This window comes from Dryobates pubescens, chromosome 27 (assembly GCF_014839835.1).
Source record: "Dryobates pubescens isolate bDryPub1 chromosome 27, bDryPub1.pri, whole genome shotgun sequence".
Taxonomy (NCBI): domain Eukaryota; kingdom Metazoa; phylum Chordata; class Aves; order Piciformes; family Picidae; genus Dryobates; species Dryobates pubescens.
In genome coordinates this window covers 9,592,020-9,612,793 of record NC_071638.1, presented here as the reverse complement: position 1 = coordinate 9,612,793, position 20,774 = coordinate 9,592,020, and the positions used below count along the sequence as shown (strand labels likewise).

General features: G+C 47.4%; 1 protein-coding gene across 1 annotated transcript in view; it reads right to left on the bottom strand.

Annotated features, from left to right (window-relative positions):
* Positions 1-20,774, bottom strand: part of PPP1R12A (protein phosphatase 1 regulatory subunit 12A) — a 152,420-nt gene that overhangs the window by 62,356 nt on the left and 69,290 nt on the right. The window contains exon 3 of the mRNA XM_054173838.1: positions 5,711-5,829. Coding sequence (XP_054029813.1) covers positions 5,711-5,829 — 119 coding nt within the window. The remainder of the gene's footprint in view (positions 1-5,710; positions 5,830-20,774) is intronic.

Below are 20,774 nucleotides of genomic sequence, written 5' to 3'. Positions count from 1 at the left end.
TCTGATGATAAACAGCTACAAACTGGTTTCTAGCCCATTACACGTAACCCTACCCAAGACCTAAGGAGAGGCAACGTTTAAAATGGGCCAGGACTAGCTGGGACCAAAGCCACATCTCTCAAGTCAAGAGAAGTGTGGCCAGCAGGTCGAGGGAGGTGATTCTTCCCCACTCTTCTGCTCTGGTGTGACCCCACCTGGAGCACTGTGTCCAGTTCTGGAGTCCCTAACACAGGAAGGATCTGGAGGTGCTCAGATGTGGCTACGGCAGGGCCATGAGGATGAGTAGAGGGCTGCTCTGCTCTCCTATTGAGACAGACTGAGGGAGTTGGGGCTGTTCAGTCTGGAGGAGGGTCCCAAGAGACCTTCTTGTAGCCTTCCAGTATCTGAAGGGGGCTACAAGAAAGCTGGGGAGGGACTTTTGAGGGTGTCAGGGAGTGATAGGACTGGGGGGGAAGGAGCAAAACTAGAAATGGGTAGATTCAGATTGGATGTTAGGAAGAAGTTGCTCCCCATGAGGGTGGTGAGGGACTGGCACAGGTTGCCCAGGGAGGTGGTGGAAGCCTCATGCCTGCAGGTTTTTCAGGCCAGGCTGGATGTGGCTGTGAGCAACCTGCTGTATCACAGTATCACAGTATAACTAAGGTTGGAAGAGACCTCGAGGATCATCGAGTCCCACCTGTCTCCACAGACCTCATGACTAGACCATGGCACCAAGTACCACATCCAACCTCCTGTAGTGTGAGCTGTCCCTGCCCATGGCAGGGGGCTTGGAACTGGGTGATGCTTGAGGTCCCTTCCAGCCCTGACAATTAATTCTATGGTTGTAAGTTTGCTAGTTTTCACCAGTGCAGGTGAAAACTGTGCTACTGGCAAGAGACAACATCCACCACTATCACAGGTTGAAACACTGCAGAGGAGAAATGCAGGGGATAGTATCAGAAATTGCCATAATACTACTACTCTAAATCAAGATACTGCCCCATAACAAAGACATCAGCCATATGGAGAAACAACAATACAGGTCCAAAGAGAAGTTTTGTGTATAACACACAAATCAGTCAAAACACACAGCACACACAAAGAAGTTCTTCAACACTGCTCCGAAATCATTTCCACAAAACACTTTGTTTTGCTATGCTTGCAGTGCTTGTAACTGGGCCAAAAGATCTTTATACCTCACCTGAGCATGGAGGGAATTTATTTCCTCAAAGTATGAAAGTAAAGTAGGTTTTAGGCTTAAAACAGAAAGCAAGTGATCCTGCTGTGAAAATGAGGGTAGAAAAATGCTTTCCCTACTTTCAGAGTGCTACGGCTTCCCTCACAGGACCCTGAGTGCATTAGTTTAGAAGTACTGCATAGCCCATTACACCAACAGGGTCCTGATGTATGCTCAGGAAAATAATGGTGGCCCACACAAGAATACACATAAAAAAAGACACCTGGTCACAATGTGTAAGTGTCAAATATGGAGATGAGAATAAATGAAAGACAGGCACTGGGTAATATCACTGCAAAAACTCTTCTTTCATGTCTAACACTTCTTACAGCAGAACTTGAAAAACAGCACAGGAGGTTCTCACCTCAACATGAGGAGGAATTTCTTCACTGGGAGAGTCACAGAGCACTGGAGCAGGCTGCCCAGAGAAGTTGTGGATTCTCCTTCTCTGGAGACTTTCAAGCCCCATCTGGATGTGTTAGTGTGCAACCTGTGCTGGATTCTATGGTCCTGCTCTGGCAGGGGGGTTGGACTCAAAGGATCTCTGGAGGTCCCTTCCAACCCTAACATCCTGTGAGCCTGTGAAGGTTAGTCTGGACCACTGGCATCTCATTTCTAGTCAGATCAGGATGAACCAACACTGAAGATCTTTCATTTTATTAATGCTGTAACTTCTCATAGAGCTGAACTGTGCTGCATTAGTCACTTCTATGACTCCATCATTTCCAGAGGCTCCCATTTCTTGTCCTGTTGTTAAACATCTCCTTAAAATATCATTTGATACCTGCAAAAAGTGTGCATAACTACAAAGTGATGATCTGTAGAAGGCTGAATAGTTACACAACTGGAATGCTCCTGGAAGTTTTCCCATAAAGGCTGAAGGTCTGCTAAAGCAGCAAAAAAGGTGACTTAATATGGTGATGCTTCTCAGATTTCTAACAGAAGCAAGCACCAAAATGTCATCACTACCATCTACTGGAAAGCACAGTGAACATCACTGCTGATGTCAATATGTAGGAAGCCACACTCACAGTGTTAACGATGCAACACCACAATGAAACTAATCAATGTAGGGATAAACATGAGTGGCAAGGTTGCAAGGCAAGAATGCTGCAGAAAACATCTGCTTTCCTTTCCTGTGGCATGCTTTACCTACACAGAGGTAACTGTTTTTTGGGCTCAGGTTTGTTCCTTTTCAAAACAAACAGGCTGATCTTCCATGACTGGTAACACTGAGGTTCCCCAGAGCCTCCAGTTGGCTTGTGTGACCAAAACTGCAGCACTGCTTTATTCTATACAGGGAGCGATGCTAAAGCTGGAAGGGTAACTGCATTCAGCTACATGCACCCAAGAAGAGGTTGTAGACAGGTGGGGGTTGGCCTCTTCTCCCAGGCAACCAGCACCAGAACAAGAGGACACAGTCTCAAGCTGCACCAGGGGAAGTTTAGGCTGGAGGTGAGGAGAAAGTTCTTCCCAGATAGAGTAATTGGCCATTGGAACGTGCTGCCCAGGGAGGTGGTGGAGTCACCATCCCTGCACCATCCCTGGAGGAGTTCAAAAAGGGATTAGATGTGGCACTTGGAGCCATGGTTTAGTAGTCAGGAGGTGTTAGGTATTAGGTTGGACTTGTTGATCTCTGAGGTCTTTTCCAACCTTATTGATTCTGTGATTCTATAGGCAGAGATGAAACTGTCACAACACATCAGCGCTGACTCCACAGTAAGACAAGCAATTAACTTCCTCTTCTAGAGCCATTAACTTTGCTAGGCATGACATACACACAATTAGGCACTTTCCTAGTGGTCATGACAATGACTAAATAACCAGGTCTTTACATAACAGCAACTCTACTTGCAAGTTAAGGATGCCATGAAAAGCAGATGATTAAAACATTGGTGCTGAGACAACTGCATCATGATTTAGTAAGATACAAGCTCACACTGGGGTTCATAGCCTTTCTGTTCCATTCTAATTCATAATCATTAAGCCTTTGCTATTATTTCATCCCTGCAGGTAAAAACCCCCTGAGTTCTGACACCTTCAGATACAAATTGAGAAGGAGGGATAGCTACTTGCTTTCTGCTCTGCTTTCTGTGATACTGCAACTCCTGTGAGGTCGAACAGCAAAACAAGCCAGGGATGATACACATAGATAAAAGCATCTGTATACATGTGTGTGCAAATATATACACACAAACCCATAAACATATATATATATAAAAGATTATTTTAAAAAGCTTTTTTTCTTCTAGAAGAAACTTAACAGTGAGATTTTGGAAGACCAAAATCTGTCAATTTAACAAGCAACTACTGCAGTTAGAGTAACACATCAGTAAAGTCAAACACTGCAAAATCACCCTTGAAGAATTTAGGCTGAAGAACAGACCAGAAACAACTGTCCAGCAAAGAATGACACTACTATTGGGGGGGGGAAAGAGGTGTTTGGAGGTTTTTTCCAAACTAATTGAAAAACTGTAGCACTGCCCCAAAAAATTAACAATAAAATCAGAACTACCTAACCTGATGGTCTTGATGTGTTCATGGTTTGAACTGTTCAATCAAAACCCTGTTAAAGCTACCAAGGGGTGGAATAGAGCAGGGTAGGGTAGAACAGAGCAGGGTAGGGTAGAACAGAGCAGGGTAGGGTAGAACAGAGCAGGGTAGAACAGAGCAGGGTAGGGTAGAACAGAGCAGGGTAGGGTAGAACAGAGCAGGGTAGGGTAGAACAGAGCAGGTTGGAAAAGACTTTCAAGATCATCAAGTCCAACCTATCATCCAACACTATCCAATCAGCTAAACCATGGCACCAAAGCCTTTCTCACATCTGTAGTCTGCTCCTGTCTATCAGTAGACAGCTCTTATTTCCCTGCATATTGTGTCATCCACTTTCTTTTTACTATTTGCTTTGGCCATTACGTAGGTTTAACCATACAACTGATAGCAAGGCAAAGCTGGAAGCAATCACTATTTTACTCTTAAATTGTGTAACTCTTGCCTTAAGAGAGAAATCCAGTGCTGCAAAAGAAAGCAAAAAGCAGCCTTTTCAAGGAGGGAGAAGCCTTTCAAGAGGCAGATGGGGGTCTCAAAGCAATGGAGATGCAGTCCCCTAGCAGGACCTCCCCAAAGGCACCATCTTCACTCTGAGTGTCATCTTCCTTCACTATAGAAATGTAACTCAAACCACACCACCCCAGTTCTTGCACTGGGAGTTCTGGTACAGTAGAGCATTTCTACTGGAGTCGGGGTGGTCAGTCAACCACAACTGAATATTCTTTCCTCTGTGGAATGGAAACTTTGAGAGACCTTTCACTGGAAAACCCATCTGAGGAACCCAGGAAACAGCAGTGTAAGGAAGGGAAGGAAAAAGCAGAGAAAGGTCAATCAACTTGCCTTTTTTTAAATGCTACCTTCTCTTGTAAAGACAGCAGCTGAACATGAGCCACCAGCATGCCCAGGTGGCCAAGAAGGCCAATGGCATCTTGGCCTGCATCAGAAATAGAGTGGCCAGAAGGAGCAGGGAAGTCATTGTGCCCCTGTGCTCAGCACCACACCTTGAAGACTGTGTCCAGTTCTGGGCCCCTCAGTTTAGGAAGGCTGTTGAGTTGCTGGAAGGTATCCAGAGAAAGGCAACAAAGTTGGTGAGTGGTTTGGAACACAGCCCTGTGAGGAGAGGCTGAGGGAGCTGGGGTTGCTTAGCCTGGAGAGGAGGAGACTCAGAGGTGACCTTACTGCTGTCTACAACTACCTTAATGGAGGTTGTAGACTGGCAGAGGTTGGCCTCTTCTCCCAGGCAACCAGCACCAGAACAAGAGGACACAGTCTCAAGCTGCACCAGGTGAGGTTTAGGCTGGAGGTGAGGAGAAAGTTCTTCCAAGAAAAAGTAATTGGCCATTGGAATGTGCTGCCCAGGGAGGTGGTGGAGTCACCATCCTTGGAGGTGTTCAAAAAAGGACTGGATGTGGCACTTGAAGCCATGGTTTAGTTGTCAGGAGGTTTTGGGTGGTAGGTTGGACTTGATGATCTCTGAGGTCTTTTCCAACCTTACTGATTCTATGACAGTACTGCCAGCAGTATCAACATTCTAGGAGCAAGCTGCATCCATTTAAGGGATAGACTTTTAAACCTTACTGTCAAAACTTGATACCTACCCATTAACTGTTACATGAATGCTCATCTATATAGTGCCCTCAGAAGAGTACACAAAAGCAAGGAGGAACTTAAGGGTCATCATAAGTTTGCAGGCCTAAAACAAGTGCAGTGTAAGACTCCTTATCCCAGAGTGAATGCACAAATCCAATATTTCTGATCTCTTTCTTCACGAGGGGCCAGGCTGAGTAAAAACACCTAGAAGACAGCTTGAGCACTGTGCACTGTGTTGACAATTGCCTTCAGAAAACAAAACTGAGTGACTTAAAAATTCCCAATTCAGTGTGAACTTGCCAAAATGTGTGTAGTGCCCAATACACAAACCCATCCCTCCGTATTCAGAATTACCTTGTCTATTTACTTCATTCTGGAGCAGCTCTTCCATTGCCTCCTCTTCAGCAATATGTAATGGAGTGTCTCCTTCACTATTTACAGCCCCTACATGTGCTCCTTGACTAATTAAATACCTGCCCATAGAAAAAGAAAAACAGAACGTGAGCAACACGGGAAAGCTGATGCAACAACAACAACAAGAAGTAGTCAGCAGCCACTAGGACATTATATGCCATGGTTATATACATGCACACATACAATTAATAGAGACAACTGTATTAGGTATAAATAAAACCACCTCCTGACTGTCTGCAGTCCCTGAACACCAGCAGGTCTTCTCATCATAATACTCATTAATACCAACAGCCCTCGGTTTGCTCTTTGCCTTGCCACAAGGGCTCCTGACGTTTTAATACATACTTCCAAGACAGGAAAGAAGAAAGGGGTTAGATGATGAACAAAAGTGAATACGGAGTTGGTTACCAGGGGTTGAACCACCATTTCCCATGAGCTACCTCTATTAAGCCACTCCTCCCAGAGCTTCCACATTCAGTGGCACACTGTGCTGCTACACTTCGGCACTCCTGGTCTCTGAGGCAGATTCACCAAGTTAAATAAAACCAGAATCATCTCTGCTCCCAAGTATTCATGAGGTCTGCTTTCACTGGGGGAAGAGGTGAGGGGGAGAAAGGAAGCAGTACTTTATACCATTGCAGCCCCACTAAGTGTATTTGCAGCGTTTCAGGAGGCAACAATCAGGACCCTGAGGAATTTACTTCTAGATTTCCAGGTTAAGTGGAATGGACTGATTGCAACAAGGAGTCACAAAAGGACAAAGTTATCTCATTGTATTAAACCATAAGCCTATAGTTATTGAGAGCACACTGAATATTACATTGTCTGTTTCTAAGGAGACAGTGAACAACAACTAAATCATCAATAGTTACCAATCTTAACCCTTCTGACCAAAACACTTCCACTTCCCTTACAAAAAGCCAACAGTTTCGACCACGACAGGACTCGATACAAATAAAACACTGCAAACCTCCCTCCTGCCTTGCAGTGCTAATTTACACTTCCCATACATTGGAGAAAAAAAAAATAGCCATCAGAAAGTACTCAGACCTGAAGAGCTAGTGAACCATTTGGTAGTGGGTGTATGAAATCAGAAGTGCTTTCTTAACCTCCCTATTGCAGAAGGCCAAATTACGCAGGAGCCAGTCACAAAGTCAATCCAAAACTAAGACAAATGCTTTGAAGTATTTCTGCTGAAGCACTGCCCATGAAAAATAACAGATAGAATAGAATAGACCAGATCAGACCAGGATGGAAGAGACCTTCAAGATTATCGCGTCCAACCTATCATCCAACACCACCTAATCAACTAAACCATGCAACCAAGCACCCTATCAAGTCTCCTCCTGAACACCTCCAGGGATGGTGACTCCACCACCTCCCTGGGCAGCCCATTCCAATGGGCAATCACTCTCTCTGTGTAAAACTTCCTCCTAACCTCCAGCCTAAACCTCTCCTGGCACAGCCTGAGACTGTGTCCTCTTGTTCTGGTGCTGCTTGCCTGGGAGAAGAGACCAATCCCCACCTGGCTACAACTTCCCTTAAGGCAGTTGTAGAGAGCAAGAAGGTTTCCCCTGAGCCTCCTCTTCTCCAGGCTAAGCAACCCCAGCTCCCTCAGCCTCTCCTCACAGGGCTGTGTTCCAAGCCCCTCACCAACTTTGTTGCCCTTCTCTGGACACGCTCCAGCAAGTCAACCTCCTTCCTAAACTGAGGGGCCCAGAACTGGACACAGGACTCAAGGTTTGGCCTAACCAGTGCAGTGTACAGGGGGAGAATGACCTCCCTGCTCCTGCTGGCCCCACTGTTCCTGATGCAGGCCAGGATGCCATTGGCCCTCTTGGCTGCCTGGGCACACTGCAGGCTCATCACAGTATCACAGTATAACTAAGGTAGGAAGAGACCCCAAGGATCATCGAGTCCAACCTGTCTCAGTAGACCTCACGACTGGACCATGGCACCAAGCGCCACGTCCAATGTTCAGCCTACCATCAACCAGCACCCCCAGGTCCCTCTCTGCCTGGCCACTCTCCAGCCACTCTGACCCCAGCCTGTAGCACTGCATGGGGTTGCTGTGGCCAGTGTTGATTCCACATCTAGGACTGTATTTTCTTGATCTTTATTCAGTTACACAGCATCAAGTGGACGTGGCACTTGGTGCCATGGTCTAGTCATGAGGTCTGTGGTGACAGGTTGGACTTGATGATCTTTGAGGTCGCTTCCAACCTTGGTGATACTGTGAAAAAAGTGCTCTCATACATTTGTCTTTGCTCTCTTTTCCCAAGTAACTACTGACAGGACATGAAGAAGAGGGTTTAAGTTGTGGCAGAGAAGGTTTAGATTGGCCATTAGGAAAAACTTCTTTAGAATCATAAAATTGTTAGGTTTGGAAGGGACCTCAAGGGTCATCTAGTTGCAACTCCCCTGCCATGGGCAGGGACACTCCTGAGAGAGTGGTGAGGCACTGGAACAGGTGGCCCAGGAAGGTGGTGGAGTCATCCCCCCTGGGGATATTCAAGAAGCTATTACTGTGGTGGCTTCAGGATATGGCTTAGTAGTGGTGGCAGTGAGTTTTGGCTGGACTCCATCTTGAAGGTCTTTTCTAGCCTTAGTGTTTTCTATTTTCCAGTGTAAGATTTCACTTGTTATTAAACAAGGAGGTGCTTGGTGCCATGGTTTAGCTGATTAGGGGGGTTGGATTGGTTGATAGGTTGGACGCGATGATCTTGAAGGTCTCTTCCAACCTGGTTTTGCTCTATTCTAAAGAATGTATTGGCATTTCACTCACATAAAGCTATCTTATTCTAAACCTTTGTATTTATGTCAGAAGAACTGACAGATGACAAAATGGGCATGAATTCCTCAAAGTGTCACTGTATCTCCTGGGATATGCCTCAGCAGCTACCATCACTAACACTCTGCTGCTGCTGGGTGGTGCTGGTTTTATACTGTTCCTCTAAAAAAAAAAGAGTTCCACTGTGACTCTCATCCCTCTTCCAGACACAAAAGATTTAACCTCTGCAGGAATGAAAAATGAACACAACATTTCTCACCAGTACCAGCTGTACTGATTTGACAGTGACCCACAGCCTTGCAGATAAGGCAAGAGCTATGCGGGCTGCCTGCTGAACAGGCAAAACCAGCAGAGGGCAAAGGAACTTTCCCACAAAGCAAAAGGTTGGTTTCAAACTGTGAGTCAGCCACTGAGGAAAACATCCACATTCATGCTCTTGCCACACACTTTTTGTTGCTACAGACAAAAAGAGTGGTGCTCAAAAAGCATGGGTTTTACCTGTTTTCCAAGAGAGCAAAATTAACTCTCGTAAGGAAAACGCAAGCACCTAATTGAAGCAGTTGTGTGTGGTTAACAACTTACAGGCATGATAAAAAGAGCAATGCCTAAGAAAGCATAGGCAATGCACAAAAGGTCACAGGAGCATTTCAGAAAGCTACCATTTAGATGTGGTCCTTTAAAACAGACCCCCACAACCAAAGCTCCTTACAGACCAAAATCAGCTCAGCAGAGCTAGGGGGATTAGCAGGGCTGGAGAAACAGAGTTATCCGAGTTCCCCTTTGCACGTGCTCACAGGGCTGTGGTTCTCCCAGGTCAGCAAGGGAAGGATGGGTGAGCCTGCAGTGAGTTCACAGGATTTAAAGGGATGGAAGAAACAGAAGAAAGGTGAAAGGGGGACCTTGATGGACTGCAGAGCTGGGCCCATGACAACCTCATGAAGTTCAACAAGACCAAGTGCAAGGTCGTGCAGCTGGGTCAGGACAATCCTGAAGAAAAGGCCTTGGGGGGTGCTGGTGGATAAGAAGCTCAGCATGAGCCAGCAGTGAGCACTTGCAGCCCAGAAAGCCAACCAGAACCTGGGTGCAGAAAGAGAAACATAGCCAGCAGGGCAAGGGAGGAGATTCTCCCCCCTCTGCTCCACTCTTCTGAGACCACACCTGGAGCACTGTGTCCAGTTCTGGAGGCTCTGTTCCAGGAAGGAACTGGAGGTGCTGCAATATGTTCAAAGAAGGACCAGGAGGGTGATCAGAGGGCTGGAGACAGACTGAGAGAGTTGGGGCTGTTCAGTCTGGAGGAGAGAAGGCTCCCAGGAGACCTTCTTGTGGCCTTCCAGTCTCTGAAGGGGGCCACAAGAAAGCTGGGGAGGGACTTTTGGGGGTGTCAGGGAGTGATAGGACTGTGGGGAATGGAACAAAACTAGAAGTGGGTAGATTGAGATTGGATGTTAGGAAGAAGTTGTTCCCTATGAGGGTGGTGAGAGACTGGCACAGATTGCCCAGGGAGGTGGTGGAAGCCTCACGCCTGGAGGTTTTTCAGGCCAGGCTGGATGTGGCTGTGAGCAACCTGCTGTAGTGTGAGGTGTCCCTGCCCATGGCACAGAGCTTGGAACTGGCTGATCCTTGAGGTCCCTTCCAAGCCTAACATTTCTATGATTCTGTGGAAGGCAGTACAGACCCCAAGTGGAAAGCAAGAATGATCCTTTCCCAACCTTCCTTCAGCCACTCTAACTAGGCCTCCTCTCTGCTGTTCTCACCAACAAGTTAAGAGTGAGCCACCAAAGCAGATTAATAATGCAAAAGCAGTACTCAGCAGAAACCAAACTATTCTAAATCCAACTCTTGTAAAGATACTTTTGAAGCCTGGTAATAAAATCCACACTTGTTCAGTTTTTCCACATACTTCAATAACAGATGAAAAGAAGTTTAATATTGGCTCAGCTTCATTTACAGTAAAAACAGTTACAGCTAAACAGTGACAGGGTTCAGGTGGTGGATGAAGTCACCCTAGTGCCTGTAGGAGCATAGCTTTCATTAGCAAATCTTGGGCTACCAAGGGAGAGGAGATCAGTCACTTCAGATGTGTAGGTAACTTGACTCCACAGAAAAGGGGAATGGATTTGGTAAAGAGGACCCAGAGAATGATGCTCTGATTTTTTAAGGCATAGCTGAGCAGAAGCCAAAAGAATCCTAAACATTAAAGATTTGTTGGTTTGTTTCATCCTTTTTTTCCTTCTTCTTCTTAAAAGTTAACTTTCCAACCAAATTGTACTTCAACCTAAATATTCATTACAACTTAAGGTATGGCATCATGTGTAAGTGTATTGGAGACTCTGGTTGCTCTGGCACCTCATCCCAAAGTCTCCCCATGAAACAGCATATTATTGTAGGCAAGCATGCATGGATATATTTTAAGTCAGCCATGTGTTGGGGGGGAAAAAAAATACCTGCAAATAATTGGTTGCATTTTATCTTTATTAGATAGCAGTTATCTTCACCTTGAAATTTCATCTTTTTAAATACAACATAACTTCCTGTTCCTCAGGTGATATTTAATTGATACACCTACATGGAAGCAGTGAAAAAGAGACATGTAATAAAAGGTCCAGAGCTGCACAGGCTGAGAGCTGGCTGCAGGCAAACCTCATGGAGTTCAATAAGGACAAGGGCAGGGTCCTGCATCTGGGGAGGAATAACATCAGACATCAGGACAGGTTAGAGGCTACCCTGCTGGAGAGCAGCTCCACAGGGAAAGACCTTGGAGTGCTGGTGGACAGCAAGTTCTGCATGGGACAGCAATGTGCCCTGGTGGCCAAGAGAGACAAAGGTGACCTAGGGTTCAGCAAGAAAAGTGTGGCCAGCGGATTTAAGGAGGTTGTCCTTCCCCACTGCTCTGCTCTGCCCTGCTCAGACCACAGCTGCAATCCTGTGTCCAGATTTGGGCTCCCCAGTTCAAGAGAGACAGAGACCTGCTGGAGAGAGTCCAAGAGAGAGCCAGGAGGATGCTTAGGGGACTTGAGCATCTCCCCTGTGAAGAGAGACTGAGAGCCCTGGGGCTGTTTAGTCTGGAGAAGAGAAGGCTGAGAAGGGATCTGATCAATGCCTATCAATAGCTGAGGGGTGGGGGTCAAGGAGAGAGGGCCAAGCTCTTTTGGGTGGTGCACAGCAATAAGCCAAGGAACAACAGGTACAAATTTGACCAGAGAAGGTTTCAGCTCAACATGAGGAGAAACTTCTTTGCAGTGAGGGTGACAGAGCCCTGGAGCAGGCTGCCCAGAGAGGCTGTGGAGTCTCCTGCTCTGGACACATTCCAAAGCCACCTGGATGCATTCCTGTGCGGACTGCCCTGGGTGATGCTGCTCTGGCAGGGGGGTTGGACTCACTCTCTGGAAGGGACTTCCAATCTCTACTGTACTGTGATGGCCTTTGATCCCATGGCCAGAAAAACCTGTGGTTTTGCAAAGTTTGATGCAGTGCAGTCTCCCACCTACTTAAAAACACCCACCTTTTGGTATAGCACCTCTGCATTTGCCTTTTGCCATTCACTTGCTGCAAACCAGCCACGTTCAACAGACAGCTACAAAAAGCTGACTGGGAAAATGCAATGACCATTTGCATAGCATCCTGGTAGGTGCTCATTCCAAATGTAAATGAATTAGAAGGGATGAGTAGCTGGACCCATCTCAGGCTTGGTTTTTGAGTTCAATCTTTCAAGTGTTGATCCTGCAGTTAAAAGTAACTCTTTTAAAGCAGAGAGTTGTAAATATCACAGAAAGACTCAGAAAGGCCAGAACAGGAAAATGAAACCATCATTCCTGACACTTCTGCCCTGATGTTTCCATGACAAGCATTACACAGTCTGAGTAAGACTGGATGAAAAACTTTGCTTTATGACACCATGGGTTTATGAAGGCAGAATTACTCCCACATGTAATTTTTCTTTTAGGCATCACTGCTGTGTATTCCTCAACAGCTATGAGAGAATTCACAACCTTGAAAAACAAACATGAAACATTTCTCTGCAACTGTGAGCCTCACATTCTCCATCAGTTTACAGAAAAATACATTTCATACCTTTCACCAAGGGTTGGAATTTCAGTGTCTCTAATACAACAAAGAACAACCCTCTAAATGGCTGTCCAAAAGCCAAGGAGTCCACACCAAAACCAGTCATCAGTAAATTTGCTGATGACACCAAGCTGGGGGCAGGAGTTGATCTGCTGGAGGGTAGAGAGGCTCTGCAGAGGGACCTCGACAGGTTGGACAGATGGGCAGAGTCCAAGGGCATGAGATTGAACACATCCAGGTGCCAGGTTCTGCACATTGGCCACAACAACCCCATGCAGAGCTACAGGCTGGGGTCAGAGCGGCTGGAGAGCGGCCAGGCAGAGAGGGACCTGGGGGTGCTGGTCGATGGTAGGCTGAACATGAGCCTGCAGTGTGCCCAGGCAGCCAGGAGGGCCAATGGCATCCTGGCCTGCATCAGGAACAGTGTGGCCAGCAGGAGCAGCGAGGTCATTGTGCCCCTGTACACTGCACTGGTTAGGCCACACCTTTAGTCCTGTGTCCAGTTCTGGGCCCCTCAGTTTAGGAAGGAGGTTGACTTGCTGGAAGGTGTCCAGAGAAGGGCAACAAAGCTGGGGAGGGGTTTGGAACATAAGCCCTACGAGGAGAAGCTGAGGGAGCTGGGGTTGCTTAGCCAGGAGAGGAGACAACTCAGGGGTGATCTTATTGCTGTCTACAACTACCTGAATGGAGGTTGTAGACAGGCAGAGGTTGGTCTCTTCTCCCAGGCAGCCAGCACCAGAACAAGAGCACACAGTCTCAGGCTGCGCCAGGGGAGGTTTAGGCTGGAGGTTAGGAGGAAGTTCTACACAGAGAGAGTGATTGCCCATTGGAATGGGCTGCCTGGGGAGGTGGTGGAGTCACCATCATTGGAGGTGTTCAGGAGGAGACTTGATAGGGTGCTTGGTGCCATGGTTTAGTTGATTAGGTGGTGTTGGATGATAGGTTGGACACGATGATCTTGGAGGTCTCTTCCAACCTGGTTTATTCTATTCTAACCTCAGGACCTGGAAGTTAAAGATTCTAACTAGAATCTTGGCCTACACTCTGAATTAAAAATGCAACCAACCAAAAACCCAAAAGAGTATCACAGTATCACCAAGGTTGGAAGAGACCTCGAGGATCATCGAGTCCAACTTGTCTCCACAGACCTCACGACTAGACCATGGCACCAAGTGCCACAACCAATCCCCTCTTGAACACCTCCAGGGATGGGGACTCCACCACCTCCCTGGGCAGCCCATTCCCACAACAAATCCAACAACAAAAATCTAACAAAACAAAACCCAAATCAGTAAACCCACAGCAAAAAAGGTGTGTGTAAATCTACTGCCAAGATGCACACAGAGAGGAACTCAGTGATGAAAGGGACGACTGCCTCTGAAGATAAGTTACACACAAACTGGAGTCTTGTTGGTCAATTCAGAAGTTCAGCATCTGGAACAGGCTCAAACTTCATCTTCACCACAGCATGTCAAGCCCCAACAGCAAGATATGCTGCAGATACCCTTTCAGTATCATTTATCTCAGCAACAAAAAGAGAGGCCTATGTGTTTATACTCAGACCTTGCCCTGCTTCACAATATCTGGAAACAAGTTTGCAGAGTCATTAGGCATATAATTAACTTGAAGTACTCACTGAACATAAAGGTCACCAGAACAGTGGCAAGCACAAGGCGGGGCAGAGAAGCTGCTGCTGAACCGATTCACTTCATTACAAATTGCTTACTGAGCTTATTGGAGACTCATTAGGGAAAACAAGAGGCTCCTGCAGACTCCCGAGAAGAATGCCCAGCAGCCTCCAGCGCTGAAATGTTAGGGGAGAGGCTCTCCTAAAAACTCCCTTGCTGAACGGAGGGTCCGTGTGTTGCACATACTCCTAAGATCTGCTGGAGGGTAGAGAGGCTCTGCAGAGGGACCTCGACAGGCTGGACTGATGGGTGGAGTCCAAGGAACACATCCGAGTGCCAGGTTCTGCACATTGGCCACACCAACCCCATGCAGTGCTACAGGCTGGGGGCAGAGTGGCTGGAGAGCTGCCAGGCAGAAAGGGACCTGGGGGTGCTGGTCGATGGTAGGCTGAACATGAGCCTGCAGTGTGCCCAGGCAGCCAGGCGGGCCAATGGCATCCTGGCCTGCATCAGGAACAGTGTGGCCAGCAGGAGCAGGGAGGTCATTCTGCCCCTGTATGCCGCACTGGTTAGGCCACACCTTGAGTCCTGTGTCCAGTTCTGGGCCCCTCAGTTTAGGATGTTGACTTGCTGGAAGGTGTCCAGAGAAGGGCAACAAAGTTGATGAGGGGCTTGGAACACAGCCCTGTGAGGAGAGGCTGGGAGCTGGGGTTGCTTAGCCTGGAGAAGAGGAGACTCAGGGGAGACCTTATTGCTCTCTACAACTACCTGAAAGGGAGGTTGTAGAGAGGCAGAGGTTGGTCTCTTCTCCCAGGCACCCAGCACCAGAACAAGAGGACACAGTCTCAGGCTGTGCCAGGGGAGGTTTAGGCTGGAGGTTAGGGAGAAGTTCTACACAGAGAGAGTGATTGCCCATTGGAATGGGCTGCCCAGGGAGGTGGTGGAGTCACCATCCCTGGAGGTGTTCAGAAAGGGACTGGATGAGGCACTTGGTGCCATGATTTAGTTGATTAGGTGGTGCTGGGTGATAGGTTGGACTGGATGATCTCGAAGGTCTTTTTCAACCTGGTTAATTCTATTCTGTAACACATCAAATTTGAACACTGGAAAGGTAAAATTGGAGCCAACAGTGTTTAAGTGCATCAAAACTGCAACAACTGATGCTTTTCAGACCTTCTATTTGTTTGTGCATCTGCAAATGTTCCTTGAACCATTTTCTGACTACAGAATGATTTCACTTCAAGTTTTAAAATTTTAACTCTTAATGCTGTTAAGAACCCAGAGGGAAGTAGAAATGCTACCTCAAGTTCCCCAGCCCTTCTCAAAAGTTGTTTTGGTTTGGGTCTGGTTTTGGTGGGTTTGTGTGGTTATTTTTTTTCATTTTATTTGGAAACTTATATGTATAGATAAGAAATTGCAGCAAAAATAATACTTAAAAGGCCAAGCACACAAAGGTCTATCCACCTGCATATACAACATATCAAGAGGGAAAATGACAGCTTTTATCCAGAATCATTGAGAAGTTTGGGCTGGAAGAGACCCCCAATGTCATCTAGACAAACCCCCCTGCAGGGAGCAGGGACATCCTCCACTACCATCAGCTTGCTCAGAGCCTTCTCAAGTCTGCCCTTGAAACTCCAGGCATGGGGCCTCAACTATCTCCCCAGGGCAACCTGTTCTCGTGGTTCATCACCCAAATGCTAAAGAACTTGCTCCTAACATCTAGGTTATACTCTCTTCCAATTTCAAACCATTGCCCTTTCTCCTTTCACTGCTGGCTTTTACAAACAGACCCTCTCCAGCCTTCGTGGAGGCCCCCTTCAAAGTACTGGCAGGCTGCTATGAGGTCTCTCCAGGCTGAACACCCCCAGCATCCTCAGCCTGTCCTCACAGCAGAGCTGCTCCTGCTCTCAAGTCATCTTCATGGCCCTCCTCTGGACCTGGCTCCATCAGGTTCACATCCTTCCTGTGTTGAGGGCTCCACAGCAGTCCCTTTCTGCCTGGCCGCTCTCCAGCCACTCTGACCCCAGCCTGTAGCACTGCCTGGGGTTGTTGTGGCCAAACTCCAGGTGAGGTCTCACCAGAGAAAAGTGGCAGAATCACCTTGATTTTTTTAAGGTGCTCTTCTCAAAATAACCTCTGAAAGAGGCCATTTTCTCTTTCTTTAAAACAAAATAAACCCTAAAGAACACACACTTGAAGCAAGTACAGTCACATGAGACTAACACTGTGCTAAGCTCTGGCGCGGCACACAGTAGGCAGAGTGTCAGTGGGCGAGTTTCAAGGCACAGTAACTGACAGCTAAACACAAGTTCCCTGAGCTGTCTCTCCAGCACTCACGTGTCCTCACACTGCCATGCTTGCTTTTAAACACGTTATTCAGAGCCCACATGCAGGTAATGACAAAAAGGCACAGCTTCAGTGGTGCTTAAACATTTGTCACAAACCCAGGGAGTGTCCGGTGTAGAGCGTTGAAATGCGCGCAAGGCGGGCTGGGTGGCTGGGCTGGCACACAGAACCACAGAAGCAACCAGGTCGGAAAAGACCTCGGAGATCATCAAGTCCAATGTGTTACCTAACACCCAACACCTCCTGACAACTAAACCATGGCTCCAAGTGCCACATCCAAGCCTTTTTTGAACACCTCCAGGGATGGGGACTCCACCACCTCCCTGGGCAGCACATTCCAATGGCCAATTACTCTTTCTGGGAAGAACTTTCTCCTCACCTCCAGCCTAAACCTCCCCTGGTGCAGCTTGAGACTTTGTCCTCTTGTTCTGGTGCTGGTGGCCTAGGAGAAGAGACCAACCCCCACCTGGCCATAACCTCCCTTCAGGTAGTTGTAGAGAGCAATGAGGTCTCCCCTGAGCCTCCTCTTCTCCAGGCTAAACAACCCCAGCTCCCTCAGCCTCTCCTCACAAGGCTGTGCTCCAGACCCCTCCCCAGCCTCGTTGCCCTTCTCTGGACACCTTCAAGTGTCTCAATGTCCTTCTTAAGCTGAGGAGCCCAGAACTGGACACAGGACTCAAGGTGTGGACTAACCAGCGCTGAGCACAGGGCAAAAGGACTTCCCTGCTCCTGCTGGCCACACTATTCTTGATGCAGGCCAGGATGCCCTTGGCCCTCTTGGCCAGCTGGGCACACTGCTGGCTCATGTTCAGCTGCTGTCAACCAGCATCCCCAGGTCCCTCTCTGCCTGGCAGCTCTCCAGCCATTCTGACCCCAGCCTGTAGCACTGCATGGGGTTGTTGTGGCTAAAGTGTAGCACCTGGCACTTGGACTTGTTGAATGCCATCCTGCTGGACTCTGCCCATCTGTCCAGCCTGTCAAGGTCCCTCTGCAGAGCTCTGTTACTCTCTTAACAGATCAACACTTGCTCCCAACTTGGTGTCATCTGCTAACTTACTAATGACGATGGACTCAATCCCTTCATCCAGATCATGGAGAAGCCCTGCTTGCTTGGGCAGAGGGCACCCTGCTGGGCACAGGGCATTGCACAGTGGGGGATCTCCTTGCCCTCTTTAATTACAACCTACAGATAACTGCCCTTATCCTCCTTTCTCCACAGCTGACACACTTTTGCGATTGTCTTTACTCCTCAATCTATGATTTACAGAAGAACAAAGATACGCAGGTTCCATGTTGGATACTGGTGGCAAAACCTTACCTAGGAAAGCATACTTTCTCCTCTAGGATTTCAAGTGCAATGCAGAATAAATCAAATTATTCACAAAACCAATTAAGTCAAACTAAGGGGGATGTCTTATTCAGTCTCTATGCAAAACACCGTCCCACGCTGTCAGTTGCTGCTGTGTCTCAACCTTCTGCCTCTAAACACTTAGAGCTGAACAGAGACTGACATGAGAAGACAGGCTTCTGTGATGGCATTTACATCGAAGTCAAAGTATGACAGAACTCACCAATGTTTGAGGTTGTGTTTCCTTGCAAACTGCAGAAGGTTCTCACTCACACATCTTTTGCTCTTGGGACTTTCTAAATAGCAATGCTGCCCTTAAGAGCAGCACAGCCAGCCAGCAGCTACACAGGGCACCAAGTTACAAAAGGCCAATTAGGTGCATTTGGCAAAACTAGGTAATTATTTCTCCTTGAGTGTTGTGAGTGATGGTTTAAAGACAGCCAATATCAGCAAGTGAATGTATTATTTCCTCCTGTAGAACGCAAGAGTTGAGAATTTCAGCTAGCTAGAGATGGTTTAAATACTTCATTCAAAAATAGCCTAAGAAAAAATGGCCAAAGGGGAAGGGATAATTCCATTTTCACCAGTCTGAAATGACTTTTCCTATCTCCCAATATATGCAAGAGCTCCTCCAGACAGCAGCAAATCCAGCCCAATTCTCCCCTGTGCAACTGTTACAGAAGGCATCCCAACAGACACTCATCTCTGCTTTGAAACTGTCAAATACTCCCTGAACTATCAAAGCAGGATACTACAAATAAGGGGAAAAAAAAAACCAAATCACACAAACTCCACTTTCTTTGAATTCTAAACACTATACTGACATGAAAATTGTGTCCCTGTTCATCCCCATGAGGGTGGTGAGAGACTGGCACAGATTGCCCAGGGAGGTGGTAGAAGCCTCATGCCTGGAGGTTTTGAAGGCCAGGCTGGATGTGGCTGTGAGCAACCTGCTGTAGTGTGAGGTGTCCCTGCCCATGGCACAGAGCTTGGAACTGGCTGATCCTGGAGGTCCCTTCCAACTCTAACATTTCTATGATTCTGTGGAAGGCAGTACAGACCCCAAGTGGAAAGCAAGAATGATCCTTTCCCAACCTTCCTTCAGCCACTCTAACTAGGCCTCCTCTCTGCTGTTCTCACCAACAAGTTAAAAGTGAGCCACCAAAGCAGATTAATAATGCAAAAGCAGTACTCAGCAGAAACCAAACCTTCCAACACTGACTATTCTATGATTCTATGTTTATGAAGCCAGCACTCCACAAGTTAGCAACACAGCCCTGAGCTCTGCAAACCACAGGCTATCCCTGACCTCCCTGCAGCTTGCATGTCCAAGGACGGACAGTAAGTAGAATTGCATCTGTTTTCCTTCTTGCAATAGAGGAACATAGAACAAAGTGTAGATAATAGTATCTGGTTAATCTTAGTGCTCCTGTGTTCCAAGAAACCTCTGAAAGAAGGCGGCAGTAAGCTCTAGAAATATTTGTCTGTAGGCGTCCAACTAAACATTAACAGTGCGAAGAGGCAAGAGGGAAAATTCCTACTCACAGCACACCAAAACCAACTGAGGTTTCAGATTTTACCATATCCATATAGAGAAAAGACACATGAGAGGCTGCAGAGCAATGTTTAGGTGAAAGTAAACAGTGGGCAGCGAGGGGCCACAAGGATGAGCAGAGGGCTGGAGCTGTCCTGCTACAGAGACAGACTGAGGGAGTTGGGGCTGTGCAGTCTGGAGTGGAGAAGGCCCCCAGGAGACCTTCTTGTGGCCTTCCAGTCTCTGAAGGGGGCTACAAGAAAGCTGGGGAGGGACTTCTGAGGGTGTTAGGGAGTGATAGGACTGGGGGGAATGGAGCAAAACTAGAAATGGGGAGATTGAGATTCGATGTTAGGAAGAAGTTGTTCCCCATGAGGGTGGTGAGAGACTGGCACAGGTTGCCCAGGGAGGTGGTGGAAGCCTCATGCCTGGAGGTTTTTCAGGCCAGGCTGTATGTGGCTGTGAGCAACCTGCTGTAGTGTGTGGAGTCCCTGCCCATGGCAGTGGGGTTGGAACTGGATGCTCCTTGAGGTCCCTTCCAACCCTGACAATTCTATGATTCACTGGTTGAAAAGAATAAGTTCCAAGAGCATGGAGGTGGAGAAGGAGGAGGAAGAAGCAGGGGGGGTAGGGGGGGCGGGTAAGTCAAGCTGCTGCCCACCCACCCTGTTTAGCTAATTCTCAATCATAGAATCACAGAATCAACCAGGTTGGAAAAGACCTTAGACATCATCAAGTCCAACCTATCACCCAACACCTCCTGACAACTAAACCATGGCTCCAAGTGCCACATCCAATCCCCTCTTGAACACCTCCAGGGATGGTGACTCCACCACCTCCCTGGGCAGCACATTCCAATGGCGAACGACTCTCTCAGAGAAGAACTTTCTCCTCAACTCCAGCCTAAACCTCCCCTGGCACAGCTCGAGACTGTGTCCTCTTGTTCTGGTGCTGCTTGCCTGGGAGAAGAGACCAACCCCCTACTTGGCTACAACCTCTCTTCAGGTAGTTGTAGACAGCAGTAAGGTCTCCCCTGAAAGAGCTGATCACACCATTAGCTCACTGTGCCTCCTGCCTTGTGCCCAGAGCAGCGTTGCTATAGCTGCCTCCAGCAGCACCACAAATTCTGATTTTTAACTGCTGCTTTCTATTTCAGTGGAAGTTGTAAGTATTGACCTGACTTAACCACCTTTATCTCACTTCAGCAGCCACGTGCTGGCACTTGCACCAGGAAACAAAAAAATCAAAGCATGATCAATTATTTGACTCTGCTTAAAGAGATACTAGCA